Here is an 18,762-nt window from a genome sequence, read left to right as displayed (position 1 = left end):
CTTTTCTCTAAGGATGATCGGAGGCAACTTTTCTTTGGGAGAAATAGCGGCGTCCGAACCCTGAGAATCCTGTTCCATTTCAGTATTGTCATTGTGTGGTTCATCTGTAGTTCTTCGCTTTTTGCGTGCATGCACTTCTACAAAGTCTGAAAGAGTAGAAGGCACCGATTCTAAATGATCTTCAGCGACTAAGGTGGAAGCAATGGAGAAGTCATATTTACCTATACGAGTTGCCAAAAGGTGTCTCACCTTATTATTAAATTACTCTGGATTTAGAGAAAGATGTTGAAAGTTTTTTTTTTTTTACTTGGTTAGACTATAATAAATTTAGTTTAATCCTTTATCCAAGTGTACTCAAACAAAGTTTGCACCTGAAGTATCTTCAGGACTGAGGCAACTCGTGGTAAAGATGGACCAAGCTCTCGTCACTCCTTGTCTTAGTATAACATCTTAATATAATATAATATAAAAAACTTTCAACATCTTTCTCTCAATCCAGAGTAATTTAATAATAAAGTGAGCCACCTTTTGGCAATTCGTACAGGTAAATATGACTTCTCCATTGCTTCCACCTTAGTATCATCACCTCTGGGTCTAGCTCCCAATGAAAAGACCGCAATAAAAGTCGAAACCGGTCTTGTAGTGGCCTTCCCTTAATGCATAGCATTATACATGTCTGCAAGGAGATGTGTTTTGCATTATGGGAGATACTAAGACAACGAGTGATGAGAGCTTGGTTCACCTTTACGACGAGTTGCCTCTGTCCTGAATATACTTCTGGCACAAACTTTGTTTGCTTACACTTGGATAAAGGATTAAACTAAATTTATTATAGTCTAACCAAGTGGGGAAAAAACTTTCAAAATGTTAAAGAATTATTGGATTTAAATTCAAACAATTTCAATAACAACGATCTTCTTGAAACTGAACAACAACGCGCATATGAAGACAACAAACAAATGGAATGTGAAGATGATGTTCCAAAGGAGATAACAATCAAAGAAATGGATGGAATATTTCGCAGTTTAGAATAGCTTAAGCAGCAAGTAATGGATGTGGATGCAGATGTTAATCTAAGAATGCTTGTTTGCCAAGGTCTAGAGAGTCATTTTGCTTTTATTCATAGAATATATGCTTATAAGAAAAAAACTAAAATGACTCTTGATAAGTTTTTTGATAAAAAAAGTGCAGTAACTAAAGTAGGTATAAGCATTTATTAAACATTTACTTTGCATTCATTTTTTATCTTTCCTAAAAGAGCACCATATAAAACGAATTATCATCATCATCATCTTCCTTATACCCTCTTTTACCTTGCGGTGTCGAGGGTCCATTGATCATCGGACCTCACTCCGTTTACAGGATAAGGTGGTCAGCCTTGTGCCCTGGTGTATCCTATGGCCTGTAGTGTTGAGTTCTCAAGGCCAGTTTGCCTGCTTTGCGGGATGAAAAACCCCAGAATAAACTGGGGAAAAAACCCTGCTGTCCACGCCCAAGACTGGCTAACTTGGCTATGGCTGAGGAAGATCCTTCAGCTCCTCACGTCACCAATGGGAATCGAACCTAGGACACTCCTTCCCCAGGCATATGGTTGCGAAGCGCATAGCCACTAGGCTAACCGTGCGGACAAAAATTCCTCTAGTCGGCGACTAGAATCGAACCTAGGTCATTCATCAGGCGGCGTAGCGTTGAGGATTGCAAACATCACTTACGCTGAGCTACACAGACTCCAAAACGAATTATTAATACAGTAATCGACCATGGACGAATTGTAATTTTTAGCATTGATTATTATATTTGATTACCGCGATTTTGATATATGTGGTAACATTGAGGGATTCATTAATCGAGTTAATTAAGGGATACTTGCATATACAGATAATATGGCAAATTTATGTATTTTACTTTTTCATTTTTGTTGTACAACAAAAAAAATTTAATAATAGCAATATTAAAAAATGTTATATGCAGTTTTATTATTATTATTATTATTGCTATTATTATTAACCACGCTACCGGCTAGGACATATATATACATCCACATTTCCATGGATGCGAAGTGCATATTAAAATTGTAAAACCATTGATATTACATTGAAATTTATGATGGATACGAAGCTTTTGAGGGTATTTGAGGTGCGTATTTGATCTTTAATAGCCGGTAAGGTGGTTAAGAGAGTTCACACTGCTTGCACTCAAAACATTCAATGGCAATCCATTTCAATCAGTTACCACCCTATGAGAGAAAAATCTAGCCCTCACCCCCTCCTTAGCAGCATTCATTCTCAGCTTCCAAGGATGCCCTCTTGTCCGTTCCCCATCTTCCATAAATTGAAAAATTGCATCAATTGAAATCCTGTATGACCCTTTCAGAAGTTTGCAAGTCCCAATTATATCACCCCCTCTTTCTACTGTCTGCTAGTGTCTGCAGTCTACAAATGCTCAATCTGTCTTCATAATCAGTATTCCATAACCCTGATATCATTTTTAACACTCTCCTTTGAATTCGCTCGAATATATTATAATTACAACAGAAACCAGGATACCAGACCTGCGCACAATAGTCCAAGTGAGGTCTTATCAAGAGGCAAAATGACATCCTTATCTTTACATGTGAACATTCGTTTCATATTAAATATATTAAAAACACTAAAATCTACACTAATGTACTATAAAACACTAATTTTCTAAGGAAAAAAACACAATAAAACAGACAAAAATCACCAATTTTACATGAGCACTTAATCGACCAGTCACAAATGACTTAGATTACTCCCTCAAAGAGATCAGTTGTGTATGATCTCTTTGAGCTCATACACAACTCTTGAGAGTTGTGTATGACCTCAAAGTATGAGACTAATTCTTTCTGTGCAAAAACCTGGTTTTTATTCTTTGTAGCATACAGGAGAGAAAAAATTCTGCAATGCTCAAATGATTCAAGCCAAGTTGCTATATTCTATAGCCTGTGTGTGTCTTAAACACTAATCACCCTACCACTATCAGGTGGAGATGTGAAAATCTAGTGAATTTCAATGCTACTAAAATAAAGTCCTATCTTATTTTCCAGAAAAAAGTCTTAATTCACTCCCCTAAACTTCTGATGATATTCTGATCTCATCATCAGTTGACTTTCATATATGGCCTATCCTGGAACAAGCACATTACATCACATACTTGGCTTCCTCCCTCCAAAAACCTTTGTCTTAATAAATAGATGTCTGTTCTCTCACAGAAGCATGTTTTTTTTGTGAGGATTTACAGGTGTTGTATCACTGAACTCAGCTCCAAACTTATCAAACCAACCTCTCATCTTTTCGTTTCATTCTATCTACCCATTTTCTTTAGAAGAGACTTCCATATTTCATTTTTCTACAATGACAAGCTCTTCGAGAAACACATTAACAAATTGCTTCTTTCTCTTTAACCATTTGCCCATAGAGGACAGACATTGTTATGTTATAGATCTTGTGGCCTCATGTGTGCATGCATGTGTATGGGAGTGGAGGAGGATGATACACAAATATATATATATATATTAAAAAAAGTGACAAAATACTTTATCTGTGACATTTTCAAAGCACCACCTGCATGAAGTTGTGAAATTATCATGACATAAAATACTACAACGAGAATGAGAACTCAAAGTGTAATTTAGAGGTTACTAAATTAAAATGCTCACTGCTAAACTTGATACCCTACAATATATAACTTTATAAACAATATATAATGTTTTTTTTTTCTGTGTTGCAAGTTGAAACTGAGATTGAAAGTATTGCAATTTTTGGTAGCATTTATGACATTCAGAAAAATGTAACAGTAGAAGAAGTAAATACTATTAGCAGATGAATGTTAATCATCATCATCATCAAATTCCTGACATGTACCCTCAAGGGATGTACAGGATATGATAGTACTACATGAAAAAAATTACATCATTAACTTCCTAGCTACAATTTTCCTCCAAATCAGTCTGTTATTTGTCAAGACTCCAACATTATCAGATCTTATATTTCTATCGTCTAAGGCACTTTGTACCGTATCAATCCACCTATATCTTGGTCTTCCTCTGGGTTATTTTGCTGCCAACCTGGCAGAGAACACTTGTTTTGCTAATCTTTCTTCGCCCATTCTGTTTAAGTGACCATACCACATGAGATTAGCTCTACTAACACATTCCTGGATGCTGACAATGTCAAGTTCTTTCCTAATGTCCTCATTTTTAATATGATATTGCCATTGATGCCATCTGTTCACGCCTCTAATCTTTCTCAGGATTTTCATATCTGTGGTCTCTAGTCTTTGGTCAAGTGTTTTACTTCTGACCCAGCTCTCAGATCCATAAGTTAAAACTGGTTTGAACACTGTCTTGTATAGCTAATTTAGTGTTCCAACTAATTTCTCTCTTATTCCATATGAATTTATTCAATTGACTTCCCACCATACCAGCTTTGCTGATTCTGTTGTCTATTTCTATATTTAATTTACCATCTTCAGTAAAAATCGTGCCTAAGTAGCTGAAACGTTTTACTTGTTCCACAGATTCTCCATTCACAACACAGTTGACATTTTCAATGATTCCCTATTTTCATTGTTTGTCTTTTTATTGCTGGCCTTCATACCATATCTATTACAACAGTTATTCAATTTAGTCAGAGAATCTTGCAGACTTGTAGCGGATTTATTTAGAGTATAACATCATCTGCATAAAGCAAAAAGCTGACATTAACATCTCCAATTTTGATATCATACTAGATACCACTTTCCTTCATAATGTGATCCATATAGATAATGAATAACAGAGGGTATAACATACATCCTTGTCTGACACCAGATTTAACATTAAACCATCTTCCTGTACTTCTTCAATTCTAACTTCCAACTCAAATAAAGACTAAGTATTGCTTGATATAATGCCCCATTGACACCATATAACTGTACTGTATTGAATAGCTTCTCTCTTGGCACCTTGTCATATGCCTTTTCCAAATCAACAAAACTTAAATACAGATCTTTGTTATATTCCCATGCTTTCTCGACTATTTGTCATAAAGTGAAGATCTAATTGTCGTAAAGTGAACCTTTATTTGGCCTAAATCCAGCTTGTTCTTCACTAAGCTTTTCTTCCACAATTCTTCTCAACCGTTTCTCAAGTATACTTGCATAGATCTTGCCAGGAACACTCATTAGGGAAATACCTCTGTAATTCTCATTCAGTTTTATTTCCCTTTTTATATATGGGTACTATGAGAGCTCTACTCCAATCATCAGGAATTCGTCCCTCTGTCCACGCCTTCTGAACTATGCAGTGCAGCCACTGTATACCACCATACTTCAAGATTTCTGGTCGAATATCATCCACTCCTGCTGCCTTTCCACATTTCAAGCCTTCGATGGCTTTTTCTACTTCAGGTATGGATATGTATTCCTGACTGCATGCCTGGTCAGTGTTTTTTTACCACTGAGCTGTCATCACTGCTTGTTTCATTTAGCAGTTTTTCAAAGTAATTACTCCATACTTCAAGGATATCTTTTTCTCCCATTTTCATGTCACCTTTATCATCTCTAACTCCTTTTACAGCACTCATTCCTCCATTCCTAAGCTTCTTCAACAACCTCCAGAATATTTTGCCACCTTCTTGATATTTATTTTCCATATTCTTGCCAAAGTCCTCCCATGACTTTTGTTTAGCTAGTTTTACAGTGTTTAGCATTCTTGCATTTGTCTCTGTATTCTCTAAGAGCACAAGCTGACTTATTTGCCAGGAACTTTTGATATGCTTTCTTCTTTTCGTTCACTGCCTCTTTAACTTCCTGTGTCCACCATGGATTTCTAATTTTTCTATCCTTGCTGACAATTTCACCACATGCCTCTCTAGCTGAATCAATCATAGCTTTCTTCAAGGCTTGCCACTGAATCTCCAAGGTTTGATTCCTGTTCTCAAACTCTTTCATTTTTCTTCAATAATCTTTGTGTATTTTAGTCTACAGTTCACATCTGAGAGCTGCTCAACTTTTATTTGCTTTAAAACATTTTTACATGTTATTCTCTTCAATATGAAATTCAATTTTATCCTGCTTAAGACTAAATAGTGATCACTTCCCATTTCACATCCTCTGTACACTCTGGTGTCCTGCACACAAGGGGGGGGAACATCACTATCAACAATAACATAGTCAATGAGACTTTTCTTATTCCTTGCCTCTTCTCTCCATGTGAATTTGTGCACATTTTATGTTGGAACATGGTGTTAGTAATAACCAATCCATGTCCTGAGCAGAAATCCAACAGGTATTTGCCATTATTATTAGCTTTGCTCTTTTCTCCAAATTTTCCCAAAATATTTTCGTATGTCTCACAATCATTTCCTACTCTGCTATTTAGATCCCGATCAAGGACCAACTTTTCCTTTTTCATTGTGTCAGTTGCTTTTTCTAAAGCCTCAAAAAATTCCTCCACTTCTACCTTAGTAGAACCTTCTGTGGGACCATAGGCACAAATAAGTCTCATTGTCCAGTTCCCCATTCTCATATTTGCTCACATTACTCTACTTGAGACTGACTACCATTCAAGAAGATTAGCCTCGTATTTTGTGTTGAATACTATGACTACTCCTTTTCCTTGATCGTCATTGCCTGAATATAACATTTTGTATTTATTTCTCAGAAAGATCTCACCAGTTTTTGTCTTTTTTGTTTCAGTCACCCCTATTATGTCGATCTGGTACTTTAATTCCACAGCTAGCTCCATTTCTTTGCCATTTAGGCTTCTTATGTTGATAGTACTGATCTTTAACTATGGTGATGTTGAGTTGGGGTGTGTTTTCAGATGTTAATATAAAGAAGTAAATACCAGCAGCAGATAAATTTTCCAAGCCTTTCCAAAGCTTGTATGAAAGCTGCAATAAGTTTATTTAGTTCCTTTGGGTACAATTTTCATTGAGAGAAGTGGGAAAATATTTTCCTTATCCATATTTCAACTAATTTGAATGCAGTCTCATTACTTTTTTTCCTTTCCTGCTGGGTATGGAAAAAAAAAAAAGATTTTGTTTTAAGATTATCACAAAGCTCTACACATCACTGAGTGGGCAATAGTAGTTTAGTTCCACCGTAGGTGAATGGTACTGTGATGGATCACACGAGCACAGTACACAAATAGGTCATATGTACAATGCAGAGTGGTGATTGAATTTCTTACTGCAGAAGATGTGAGTCAGATAGAAATTCATACCCATATCAAAAATGTATATGATACCAAAATCAGTTGACTAGAGATACAAATGAGGTGCTCCTCCTCCATGATGCCTAACCTCACACCAGTTAGAGCAAAGGGATGCAAATGTAACACTTAGTGGGAATGATCTTTCCCATCCTGTTCACAGACCACAAGTGGCATCCTCTGACAACCACCTGTTTGGTCCACATGAAGGATGCATCCTGAAGATGGCATTTTATAGAAAATTAGGAGCTGAAACAAGCTGTTACTAAAAAGCTGCAACAATGGAATAGACTTTTACAGGGTCAGTATACAGTTCCCACTTAGCAATGGCAAAAGTGCATAGACAATGATGGGATGGAAACTGAAAATGAGTGAATGCTTGCAAAAGATAGAGGATTAATTCACATAAAAGCCATTGTTAAATAGATTATATTTTCTGAGGAGGAAAAATAGAAATAGAAGACATTACTTATGTACTATCCCTCATATATATTCACAAAAACTTTATATGTAAATAAATAACAATCACTAGTCAGTCAGCAGTAAAGATATAGACAGGAGCTTGAAAGTATAAAAATGAAGTAATGACTTATCTCTATTCAGTTTAAAATGGTTAAGAGAGATACTGTAAATCCCAAATTAAAATATTTTGTTCAAATTAACATTCCATGCTGAGTCTGTTCAGCCATCGTCACAATACCCTGAATATGCAGAAAGAGAAATGGAAAGAGCTATGCAAAAATGCAAGAAATAAACAGCTATCAAAAGGAAAAGAATTCCATGGAGAGATAAGCAAAATAAGAAACAAAAACTTCACTGAGAAAGCATAAGATTTAAGGACATTAAGAACTCAGTGTAAACAATTCTGGAACAATTCCTAAAATAAATTTGCAACAGGGCTGAAATACTAACTAGGAAAAAAAAAAATAAAGGAGAGAACTATATATATATACTTCATTTCATAGAATATAAGCATATTCTATGAAAAAAATACTGCTTGTTTTAAGAAGCTATCTCCATAAGTAATGCCTCTGGATTCACAAGATTCTACTGAAATCCAGCATAAGTTAGTAATGACTTGTGTGTCATAAAAAGGGGTAGGAGTGGGAGAGAATCTTCAAATTTTTCTTAAGTTCATGAAAATGTGTATAAAATAGTAACGCACTCTCTTTCTGCTTAAAACCTTACCACTAGTTTTTTTTCCTTATATAAAAAAACAACAACAGTGGATTCTACCACTGATCCACAATGATGAATTGTGGAATGAGTGGTAGGCGAACATCAATCCACTTCTAGGAACTAGTCATGTGAGATCTGGAAGGGGAAGATTCGTGTGATTATTCTTAACATTTCCAGTGCATTTGAGTCTGGCATTGGGATCTACTTAGCCATTTTTTTTTGTTTAATGTCTATCATTTGTGGATCAAGAGCCAGTTCCCCCTCCAGTCAATCACTGTATGCCAGGGTAAATGGCTTCTTCTCTTAAGAGTTTAATGCAAATGCCCAAGTATCCTAGGGCTTTGCACTTAGCACTCATCTTCCTCCTATACAAGTGATCTTTCTCTTGCTGACCCTATTTTGTCCACAGTATTGCTAATAATGGTACACATATTTAACAAACTTCGCAGTGTTTAAACATTTAAGCTTCTAGATCTTCCATGACCAATACCTTAAAAACTGATCTCCTCGCTATTCTATAGTGGAGGATTGCTTCATCAGCATCAGTGCTGTCAGGACACAGTCCTGTCTTTTTCTTTTGTTGTTTTTTCACAAGAGAGAGAGAGAGAAAGAGAGATCTCACTTCACCTACTCTTACTATAGTGCTTGTATTTTGGAAGGAAAATTCTATTTTTAGACCGACATGCACCTCTGGACTCCTGGCACAAAGGTAAGACATATCTGGTATTCCTATTCGCAATAGGTCTGGTGTTTTTTAAGACACCACTTCTTAACTGCAAAACAAGTTTTAGCAACTGTATACCAGGTAAAACTTCTCCAAGTTTCTCTTCCACAATTTTTCTTATCCTTTTTCTTACGTATACATGTATAAAGCTTATCTAGAACACTCAGCAGGGAAATTCTTCTACAACTCACAAGCAATTTCATTTCACTTTTTATAGACAATTAATATGAGTGCTCTATTCCAATTACCCAGAATTTGACCTCCAGACCATGCCTTCTGAATTATGAAATGCAACCACTGCAAAACTTTTACATCTCCATATTTGGGCATTTCTGGTTGAATATCATCTTTAGCTGCCTTTCCACCATTCAGGTTTATGGCATTTCCACCTCAAATTTATTATCTGATTCCTTTTGTAGGTACTCTTCCACCACTTCTTAGTTTTTTAAATGGTTACCTGAACATTTTGTTACCTTCCTGATATATTTTCCACATTCTTACCAAAATGTTCCCAGGACTCTGTTTAGCTACTTTAATACACTGCTTCACTTTCTTGCATTTTTCTCTATTCTCTCAAAGTGCATGCCGACTTTCTACAAAAGTTCCTCGAGTATATCTAACTTTCTGATTCCATCATGGGGTTCTGACTTTTCTATCCTTGTAGACAACTTAACCACATGTCTATCTTACTGAATAAATGCTTTCTGCAGAGCAGTCTGCCACCAAGTATCCAAGGGTCAATTCTTGTTTTCAAACACTTTAATTTTTCTTTGAATATATTGGCAAACTTTAGTCTATTCACCTCTGATATATGCTGAACTTTCTTGCATATTCTTTTCAAAATGTTCATTTTTAATCCTGCTCAAAACTAAATGGAGATCATGTCCTATTTCAAATCCTCTTGAACTAGCATGAAGATATCACTATCAACAAATCAGCTCAGCTAATGCCTTTTTATTCCGGTATAGGGAGTAGGCGAGGCCCTTCTAGCCCTATCTAAATTTTGTAGACTGAGTGGGCAGTTCAATCTCCACTGGTACCAATCAGAGATAGCTGGCCCGAGGCTATCACTAATTAAGTGGCACGCAGTGAAGAGACCGCTCAACAAGTGCCACCATCTAGTGGTCCCTAACAATATATTTAATGTCTGACATAGTGTGGATTCTACGGTTGATTTTCTTGAGTTTATGGGAGAAAAAACCCACTTGCCCATGCCAGAAATCGACTAACTTGGGAAAGTTAGTCGATTGAATTAACTGATTGAAAAAAAAAAAAAGCTTAGAAAAAGTTCCTCTAATCGCCGACTAGATTTGAAACCAAGTCTTCCTTCATGCAGCCAAGCGCTATGGTGTGCAAATGCCACATCCACTGAGCTACACAGGCTCTCAACAATAACAGTGATATCTTTATACAAGATTTTTTTTTTTTTTACTGCTTGACTGCAGGTGAGTTTATACTGATCTTTATGTTTTAACATGACATTAGCAATCACCAGTCCATGTCCTGAACAGAAATTCAACACATATGTACTATTATTAGTTGTTTTCAAATTTTCACAAACATTTCTGGGTATGATATTCATTTCCCACTCTACTGTTTAAATCTCTAACAAGGGTCAACTTTTCCTTTTCTTTGATCTGCTTTCTCTAATAATTTGTCAAATACCTCCACCTCTTTCTTATAATCTTCTGTGGGACCATAGGCACAAATACATCTCATTGTCTAATTCCCCATTTTGATGTTTGTCCATATCACTCTACTCAAAATCGCCTGCCATCAACAAAGAAAACAGAATCTTACCATTTGATTTCTTAGTTGATGGTGCCCATCTTGAATTTCTGCTGATGTTGAGTTGAATCTTGTTACTTAATCATTGTTCTCAGATGAAATCATCAGGACCTTGTTTAACCAAGCAATATATCCAGCTTGCATGGCACTTCCTGATGTTGTCTTTTGGTTTAAGCCAATAGAGAATACTATTGGATTGACTAAATATCAAATTGCCAGCCTATTCTTATTCATTATGTATGTATCAGGTAGATTATCTACTGATGGAGTGCACCATGAGAATTTTTTTTCCCTCCTATCTCTAGAAACATTGAGTTGCACTTGTATCTGGTGCTGAATGTTATTGTTTACTTAAATATGATTGTCATTCTTATTTTCCTGCAGTACAATTATCAGAAAACTGTGGTTATCTATACAATCAAACATTGTATAGATAACCACAGTCATTTCTTTCATAAAATAGTCAGGTAATTTTTTAAATATAATTTTGGATGCAAAATTAAAACTCTAATATGTCTGAAGTAAAGTCTCTTATACTTCACAATTCTTTATTGCCCAAGTGATTTATAAAAAAAATGTAAGCCTTGCTAATCTATTAAAATTAGCTAGATTTTTCTCAGATTTCTGAAAACAAAAGGCTTTTCTTTCTTTTTTGGGATTAAAGAATCCAAGGAATAGATATGAATTAAATATTCTTAGAAACAATGTACCTTATATTTCCTGCTACATAATAATTTGTTTGGCTTGCACCTTTGTAGTGTGGTGGTAATGGTGATGGTAGTGTATGTGTGTTTGTATGTGTGTTGGAGATTTATTCACTATATACAGTTTCATTTCACTGTGAATAAAAATTCAACTTTGTGCATAAAAATAAATCATTCCATGTTTAATAATAAAGGGCTACATCCAGTAGTCTCCAACAAAACTTGCTCTCTTTAAGAGCTCACTCACCATTACGTGTAACTGATGCTATGACTAGACAAATTATACAATAATATTTTGTAATTCGATGGATAGCCTCTCAATGTAGATATATGCAAAAAATATTTATTATTGATTATTCTCACAATTCATTCTCTACCAGTGTAATTTACCAAAAAAAAAAGATACTGATCAATATCAATATCTTTTTTTGGAGAAAGCACAAGAACTGAGGTGGGTAGGAGAATAACAGTGATAACAAAAAACTTTTGCTAAAAGAAACACTATATTAAGGATAACAGCTGAAAATTCAAAATCTGTTATTACCAACCAAGCATAATGTTTCCATAATATGTACAAGTGAATGTGGAATTGTCTCTTCTGGTCTTCTTAGTTCTGCTTGAATGGTATATATTTGCACATATCTTGCCACAATGTATTTTTTACTAAATGATTTAAGGAAATTACAAAGTCAACTAGGATATACATTAAAATAAATTTAATATACTTCAATATTTCGGCAATGTCACGTTGCCATTTTCAAGAAACTTAAGAACAAGACACGCACACGCAGGCACAACAAACAGTAAGGAGGAAGAAGCAGGAAGCTACTATTTCTCCTAAAATCCTAATGGAGCCCCCTAGTGTGCAATGTTGGTGTTCTTGGGAGATTGGGCTGAAGGTCTTCTGATGTAGGTTTCCCAAATTTGAGGCAGTTCTCATGCAGCCAAATTTGTTGAGGTTTGGATTGTTTCTTAGGGCTGAAGCTGATTCCATGAAAAGCCTTTCATATTTGTATTTACTACGGTGTATTATCTTGGCTTTCTTCCACAGTATTCTATGGCAAGTATCCAGCATGTGGTCAGCAAGACCAGAGTGGCTGTATTGGTGAAACCAGATGTAGTCCTTGTGTTCTGAGATTGGCTGTCCAGCCTGTTTGGCCAAAGCAGGACAGCTTACAGCTGCAAGGGACCTGGTATACACCAGGTAGGTCTGGAGGGGGGTGGGGGAGAAGGTTGGTCTTTAGTAGAGCGGATAAGGAATGCCAATTTTTTTATATGGTCTGTAACAAGAAGTTAAGTCATGTTTTTTTAGGATTTTTGCAATTTTTTCCAAGGTGCCAGGGATATAGGGTATGGTGATGGATTTAGAGTAAACCCTGTTGTGAGAGGGGGGAGGGGGGGGTTGTGGTTTACTGGTTTCAATATTTTTTGGGTTTTTTTTTTTTGGGGGTGGGGGGTAGCCATTGGCTGAGAAAGTGTTGAGAATGTGGTTGAGTTCTGTGGATAGGGCATTGTCATTTGAACAGATAAGTTTGGCCCTGTTGTGTAGTGTCTTAATGACTCCATATTGTTGCGAGGAGGGGTGGTGGGATTGTTGGTGAATGTATCTGCCTGTATTGGTGGGTTTTCTATAGACTGAGAAAACCCAGGTTCCATCAAGAAAGGAAGGCAGTTGTTTTTTTCTTCTTCCAGGGTGAATTTGATTCTGGGGTGTTGGTTGTTTAAGTGTGTTAGGAAGGAGAGGAGTGCATCGGAGCCATGTGGCCAAATAGCGAACACATCATCTACATAGTGAAGCCAAATGGTTGGTTTTTGTGGGGAAGGGTTTAAGGCTTTCTCTTCAAAAGTCTCTATATAAAAGTTGGCCAAGGGTGGGGAGAGTGGAGAACCCATGGCTGTCCCCTCTATTTGTTTGTAGAATTTTCCTTGCCAAACAAAATAGCCTGAGTTCATTGTGAACTGAAAAAGGGCTGTAATATCGGGAGGAAATTTAGCTTGGATTAGCTCTAAGGATTCTTTAAGTGGAACATTTGTAAATAAGGAGGAGACATCAAAACTAACCATTATGTCAGTGTGTTTGAGTGTAATCACTGACAAATTAAAACCATTTAGCTACATACCCCCCCGCCCCGCCCCCGTATTTATGGACTCCCAAAAATACGTAAGGAAAATGTGACATTACGTCCCATAGTGGATGGCATTGATTCCTCCACATACAAACTAGCTAAACATTTGGCCAAAGCTCTCTCGCACTATACTGGCAACACACCTTCACACATAAAAAACTCAGCCCACTTCAAAGCCAGCATAGAAAACCTTACACTCAAACACACTGACATAATGGTCAGTTTTGATGTCTCCTCCTTATTTACAAATGTCCCACTCAAAGAAACCTTAGAGCTAATCCAAGCTAAATTTCCTCCCGATATTACAACCCTATTTCAGTTCACAATGAACTCGGGCTATTTCATTTGGCAGGTAAAATTCTACAAACAAATAGAGGGGACAGCCATGGGTTCACCACTCTCCCCACCCTTGGCCAACTTCTTTATGGAGACTTTTGAAGAGAAAGCCTTAAACTCTGCCCCACAAAAACCAACCATTTGGCTTCGCTATGTAGATGATGTGTTCGCTATTTGGCCACATGGCTCCGATGCACTCCTCTCCTTCCTAACACACTTAAACAACCAACACCCCAGAATCAAATTCACCCTGGAAGAAGAAAAAAACAACTGCCTTCCTTTCTTAGACACACACTAGTCACCCGTCAGCCTGATGGAACTTTGGTTTTCTCAGTCTATAGAAAACCCACCCATACAGGCAGATACATTCACCAACAATCCCACCACCCTCCTCGCAACAATATGGAGTCATTAAGACACTACACAACAGGGCCAAACTTATCTGTTCAAATGACAATGCCCTAACCACAGAACTAAACCACATTCTCAACACTTTCTCAGCCAATGGCTACCCCCCCCCCCTACAAAAAAAATCCAAAAAATATTGAAACCAGTAAACCAGAACCCCCTCCCACAACAGGGATTACTCTAAATCCATCACCCTACCCTATATCCGAGGACCTCGAAAAAAATTACAAAAATCCTAAAAAAAACATGACTTAACTTCTTGTTACAGACCATATAAAAAATTGGCATCCCTTATCCGCTCTACTAAAGACCAACCTTCTCCCCCCCCCTCCAGACCTACCTGGTGTATACCAGGTCCCTTGCAGCTGTAAGCTGTCCTGCTTTGGCCAAACAGGCTGGACAGCCAATATCAGAATCTCAGAACACAAGGACTACATCCGGTTTCACCAACACAGCCACTCTGGTCTTGCTGACCACGCGCTGGATACTTGCCATAGAATACGGTGGAAGAAAGCCAAGATAATACACCGTAGTAAATACAAATATGAAAGGCTTTTCATGGAATCAGCTTCAGCCGTAAGAAACAATCCAAACCTCAACAAATTTGCCTGCATGAGACTGCCTCAAATTTGGGAAACCTACATCAGAAGACCTCCAGCCCAATCACCCAAGAATACCAACATTGCCTGCTAGGGGACTCCATTAGGACTTTAGGAGAAATAATAGCTTCCTGCTTCTTCTTCACTTACTGTTTGTTGTGCCTACGTGCATGTGTCTTGTTCTTAAGTTTCTTGAAAATAACAATGTGACGTTGCCGAAATATTGAAGTATATTAAAATTTATTTTAATGTATATCCTAGTTGACGTTGTAATTTCCTTAAATCATTTAGTAAAAAATGCATAACCAACGTCTATGCCTTTCCAAGAGTGCCACAATGTAACCCTAGCATTCATAAAAATATTCTACACCTTGACAGAACTTTTCCTCTAATACTAGCAAAACCAAAATTTCATTGCTGCCATACTGGATAGGAAATGGGTTATAAATATCTCTCTCTCTCTCACAACATTACTCTCAATACCTATGCAACTTTACTACTTCGAGACATCTTCAATGAAGAATGTTGTCCTTAGTGATATGGTCAATTGGGTTTTAGGAGACATTTTATATCGTCCAAAGGGTTTCCTCTTGGTAGTTTCTGATATCTCCACAACAAATAAAATAATTTATTCTTAACAATAATGAAATTATAATTAACTGATTTGATGTCAAAGTCATAATAGGTCATTAGTTGCTTAAGATAAATCAGCCATAATTTTGGCAGAATTATCACTGCATTCATCTTATGTACACTTGGCATATTTAAAATTCACACGCAAGTATATATGTAACGCATTACCACAGGATTGTTTTCTGGTTCTGTTCTTTGGCCTGGAGGTCTTGGAGGAAGCTTATCCCTAAACAGAAGAGATAATGATTCTCAATATTATTCACTTTCTACTGCATCATCTTTATTATAAAAATTCCAAAAAAAGAACTTTATTCATTTTAAACATCACATATTACAAAATAAAGACAAAAGCATTCACATCAATTCAGGAATTATAAAACACCAAAATTTACTTTCAAAATCATCAATTATAAAACATGGAAAATTTTTGATATAAGATGCACATTTTGAAAAACAGTAAAATTTTGTTGGAGACATATTTTTGAAGCTGCAGTCACACAGGTGACAACAATCTCTGTACAGCAGATGGAATGAAGAATGAGGAGGAGGATGGAGATTCTCTGTAAATGTTGCTTGAATGAAAGAACATATGAAATTAACATATTTTTTTTAAATGTTGGACTTTTATTTATTGTAATTCCACATGAAAGCTTTTTAATCTATAATACATTAGTACTGTGGATACCAGTAAAGTTGAAGAGAAAGAGGAAACTTGTTACTATCATATCTGAAGATGTATCCGTTGTACTCTTTAGGAAATACTTAACAGGGAAGTCTGTTCCAAAAAGACAGTAATGACAAAAATGAATGAAGAGAACAAAAATGTCCTGCGAGTTTGTAGTTGTTGGTATATGTGTTCTAACAGATCTGGAGCAAAGTGGAGGAATTCCTGATGCTAATTCTGAACAGTAACCATGTAAATATTTGTAGAAAATGCAGGCAACAAAAAAGAGCATGTGATTTTTTTGTTTGTTTGTTTAATGTAAATCATACCCACAAAAGAGAAAACTTAATTCCTTGGATTCATAAGAGATATTTTTAATACGCTTATGTCAAGAAAGGCTGGAGGTTATGAGGGTTGTTTGAAAAGTTTGGTAAATTTCCAATAGATGGTGCCACAATTCATTCATTCATACCAGTGTCGGCATGTATCATCTTTTTCATGACCCCCGGCAAAATTTCAGCCACATGTGACACGTAGCTCTCGTTAGGCAAGCATTTAAAATGGCAATGTTCGCATTTTTCATAAAAATGGAAAAAAACAAGTTTTGTGCAGTAATAAAACACTTTTATTTGAAGAAGTGGATGGCTACACAGATCAAAGCCGAGTTAGATGCAGTTCATGGGATAAATGAGTTGAAACGTGGTCGTAAGTCCATCAAAGATGAAGCATGCTCCGGATGCCCGACTGAGATCACCATGAAGGAAATGATTGACAAAATCCATGGTATTGTTATGAAAGACCACCGAGTGAAATTACATGAGATTGCTGAGATTGTAGGCACCTCAACTGAACTGGTGTATAATATCCTGCATGAAAAATTGCACATGAAAAAGCTGTGTGCCCGATGGGTGCTGCGATTGTTGACTGCTGATCAAAATGCATGCGAAAAGACATTTCAATGCAATTCGCAGAATTTTTTGCATCGATTCATGACTGTAGATGAAACTTGGATCCACCACTATACACCTGAGTTCAACAGCAGTCAAAACAGTGGACATTGCCTGGTGAAAGAGCACTGAAAAAAAGCGAAGACCGTTTTGTCAGCTGGGAAGGTGATGGCCACTGTTTTTTAGGATTCCCAAAGAATTATCATGATAGACTATTTGGAAAAGGGTAAGACAATAACATGAGTCTATTATGCATTATTGTTGGACCATTTAAAAGAAGAACTGAAGAAAAAACAGCCAAGATTAGTGCACAAAAAAAGTGCTCTTTCATTAAGACAATGCACTGTCACACACATCAGTCATCGCAATGGCAAAATTGCACAAATTCAGACGAATTGGTTCTACATCCACCATATTCTCTGGACTTGGCCCTGTGTGACTTCTTGTTCCCAAACTTAAAAATTTGGCTCAGCAGGAAAAAATTTTCTTGGAACGAGGATGTCATCAAGGCTGTCAATGACTATTTTGCACAATTTATCAAATCCTACTTTTTAGAAGGGATGAAAAAATTGGAAACTCGCTGGACCAAATGTGTAGACCTCGATGAAGACTATGTTGAGAAATAATGGTGATTTTCTCCAAAAAAAGGTGTTTAACTTATTTTTTTACCAAACCTTTCAAACAACCCTCGTAAGGTAATCCCAAGAAGAGAAATCTTATTTCGTCCAAAGATCTGGATGTTGTCCAAAGTAGGACTTGAAGAAAGTTTGTTTCTGCAAGAAATTAAACAGGATTGGGTTTAGGCTATCAGAACCTTATCGAAGAATGGCTTGGAGATCAATATAGAAGTTGACATTCTGAAAAATGATAATTTCTAAAGTGCAAAGACTGTCAAATGACAAAACTACAATGTATACTTTCATCAGCAAAACCAAAGAAGGTCATTTATTTTGGTTTATATTAAACTGAAGTTTTACTATAACATGGTAGTTGTTTCCATAATTTTTTATTAATAAAAGAAAGGATAAATATAGGAAGGAAGAGAGTAGCTGAAAGAACATAACCTTGAAGCTGGCAACTCAGTTACAGAGGTCAGAAAGCATATCCATATGACACGAGCTTACTTGACATACTTTTGTGCAAAACCTGATCATCTGAAATATCAAGAATTACTTGCAATTTCCCCAACTTTTCCATGGCATTTGTCCAGAGGTGGATGGCATAAGAAAGATCTCATTTTGATTAACAGTAAAAGGACCCATAGGAATTTATTAATTACATCAGAAAGAACTGAACTGAGAGAAATCAGATAGTAATTTATGGTAAATATTTGTTGTCCCTCTTAAGAATGAGTTGAATAGAGACTAATTTAAGTGCGAGTGTGTTTAAACCATAAGAGCCAATCTTTTGAAGTCTGAAATGCCCATTTCCTCCAGTA

At 36.4% G+C, this 18,762-nt stretch overlaps 1 protein-coding gene across 3 annotated transcripts in view; it reads right to left on the bottom strand.

Annotated features, from left to right (window-relative positions):
• LOC150092329 (E3 ubiquitin-protein ligase RNF185-like) overlaps positions 1-18,762 on the bottom strand; it is a 69,324-nt gene that overhangs the window by 16,364 nt on the left and 34,198 nt on the right. For all 3 annotated transcript variants that reach the window (XM_090414904.1, XM_090414902.1, XM_090414903.1), the window contains exon 4: positions 15,882-15,939. In XM_090414904.1, coding sequence (XP_090271030.1) covers positions 15,882-15,939 — 58 coding nt within the window. The remainder of the gene's footprint in view (positions 1-15,881; positions 15,940-18,762) is intronic.

This window comes from Typopeltis vanoorti, chromosome 26, assembly GCF_054136105.1.
Source record: "Typopeltis vanoorti isolate ZY-2024b chromosome 26, IOZ_Tvanoo_1.0, whole genome shotgun sequence".
Classification (NCBI taxonomy): domain Eukaryota; kingdom Metazoa; phylum Arthropoda; class Arachnida; order Uropygi; family Thelyphonidae; genus Typopeltis; species Typopeltis vanoorti.
Note: the sequence above shows the minus strand (reverse complement) of the source record. Positions and strands in the feature narration are given on the sequence as shown.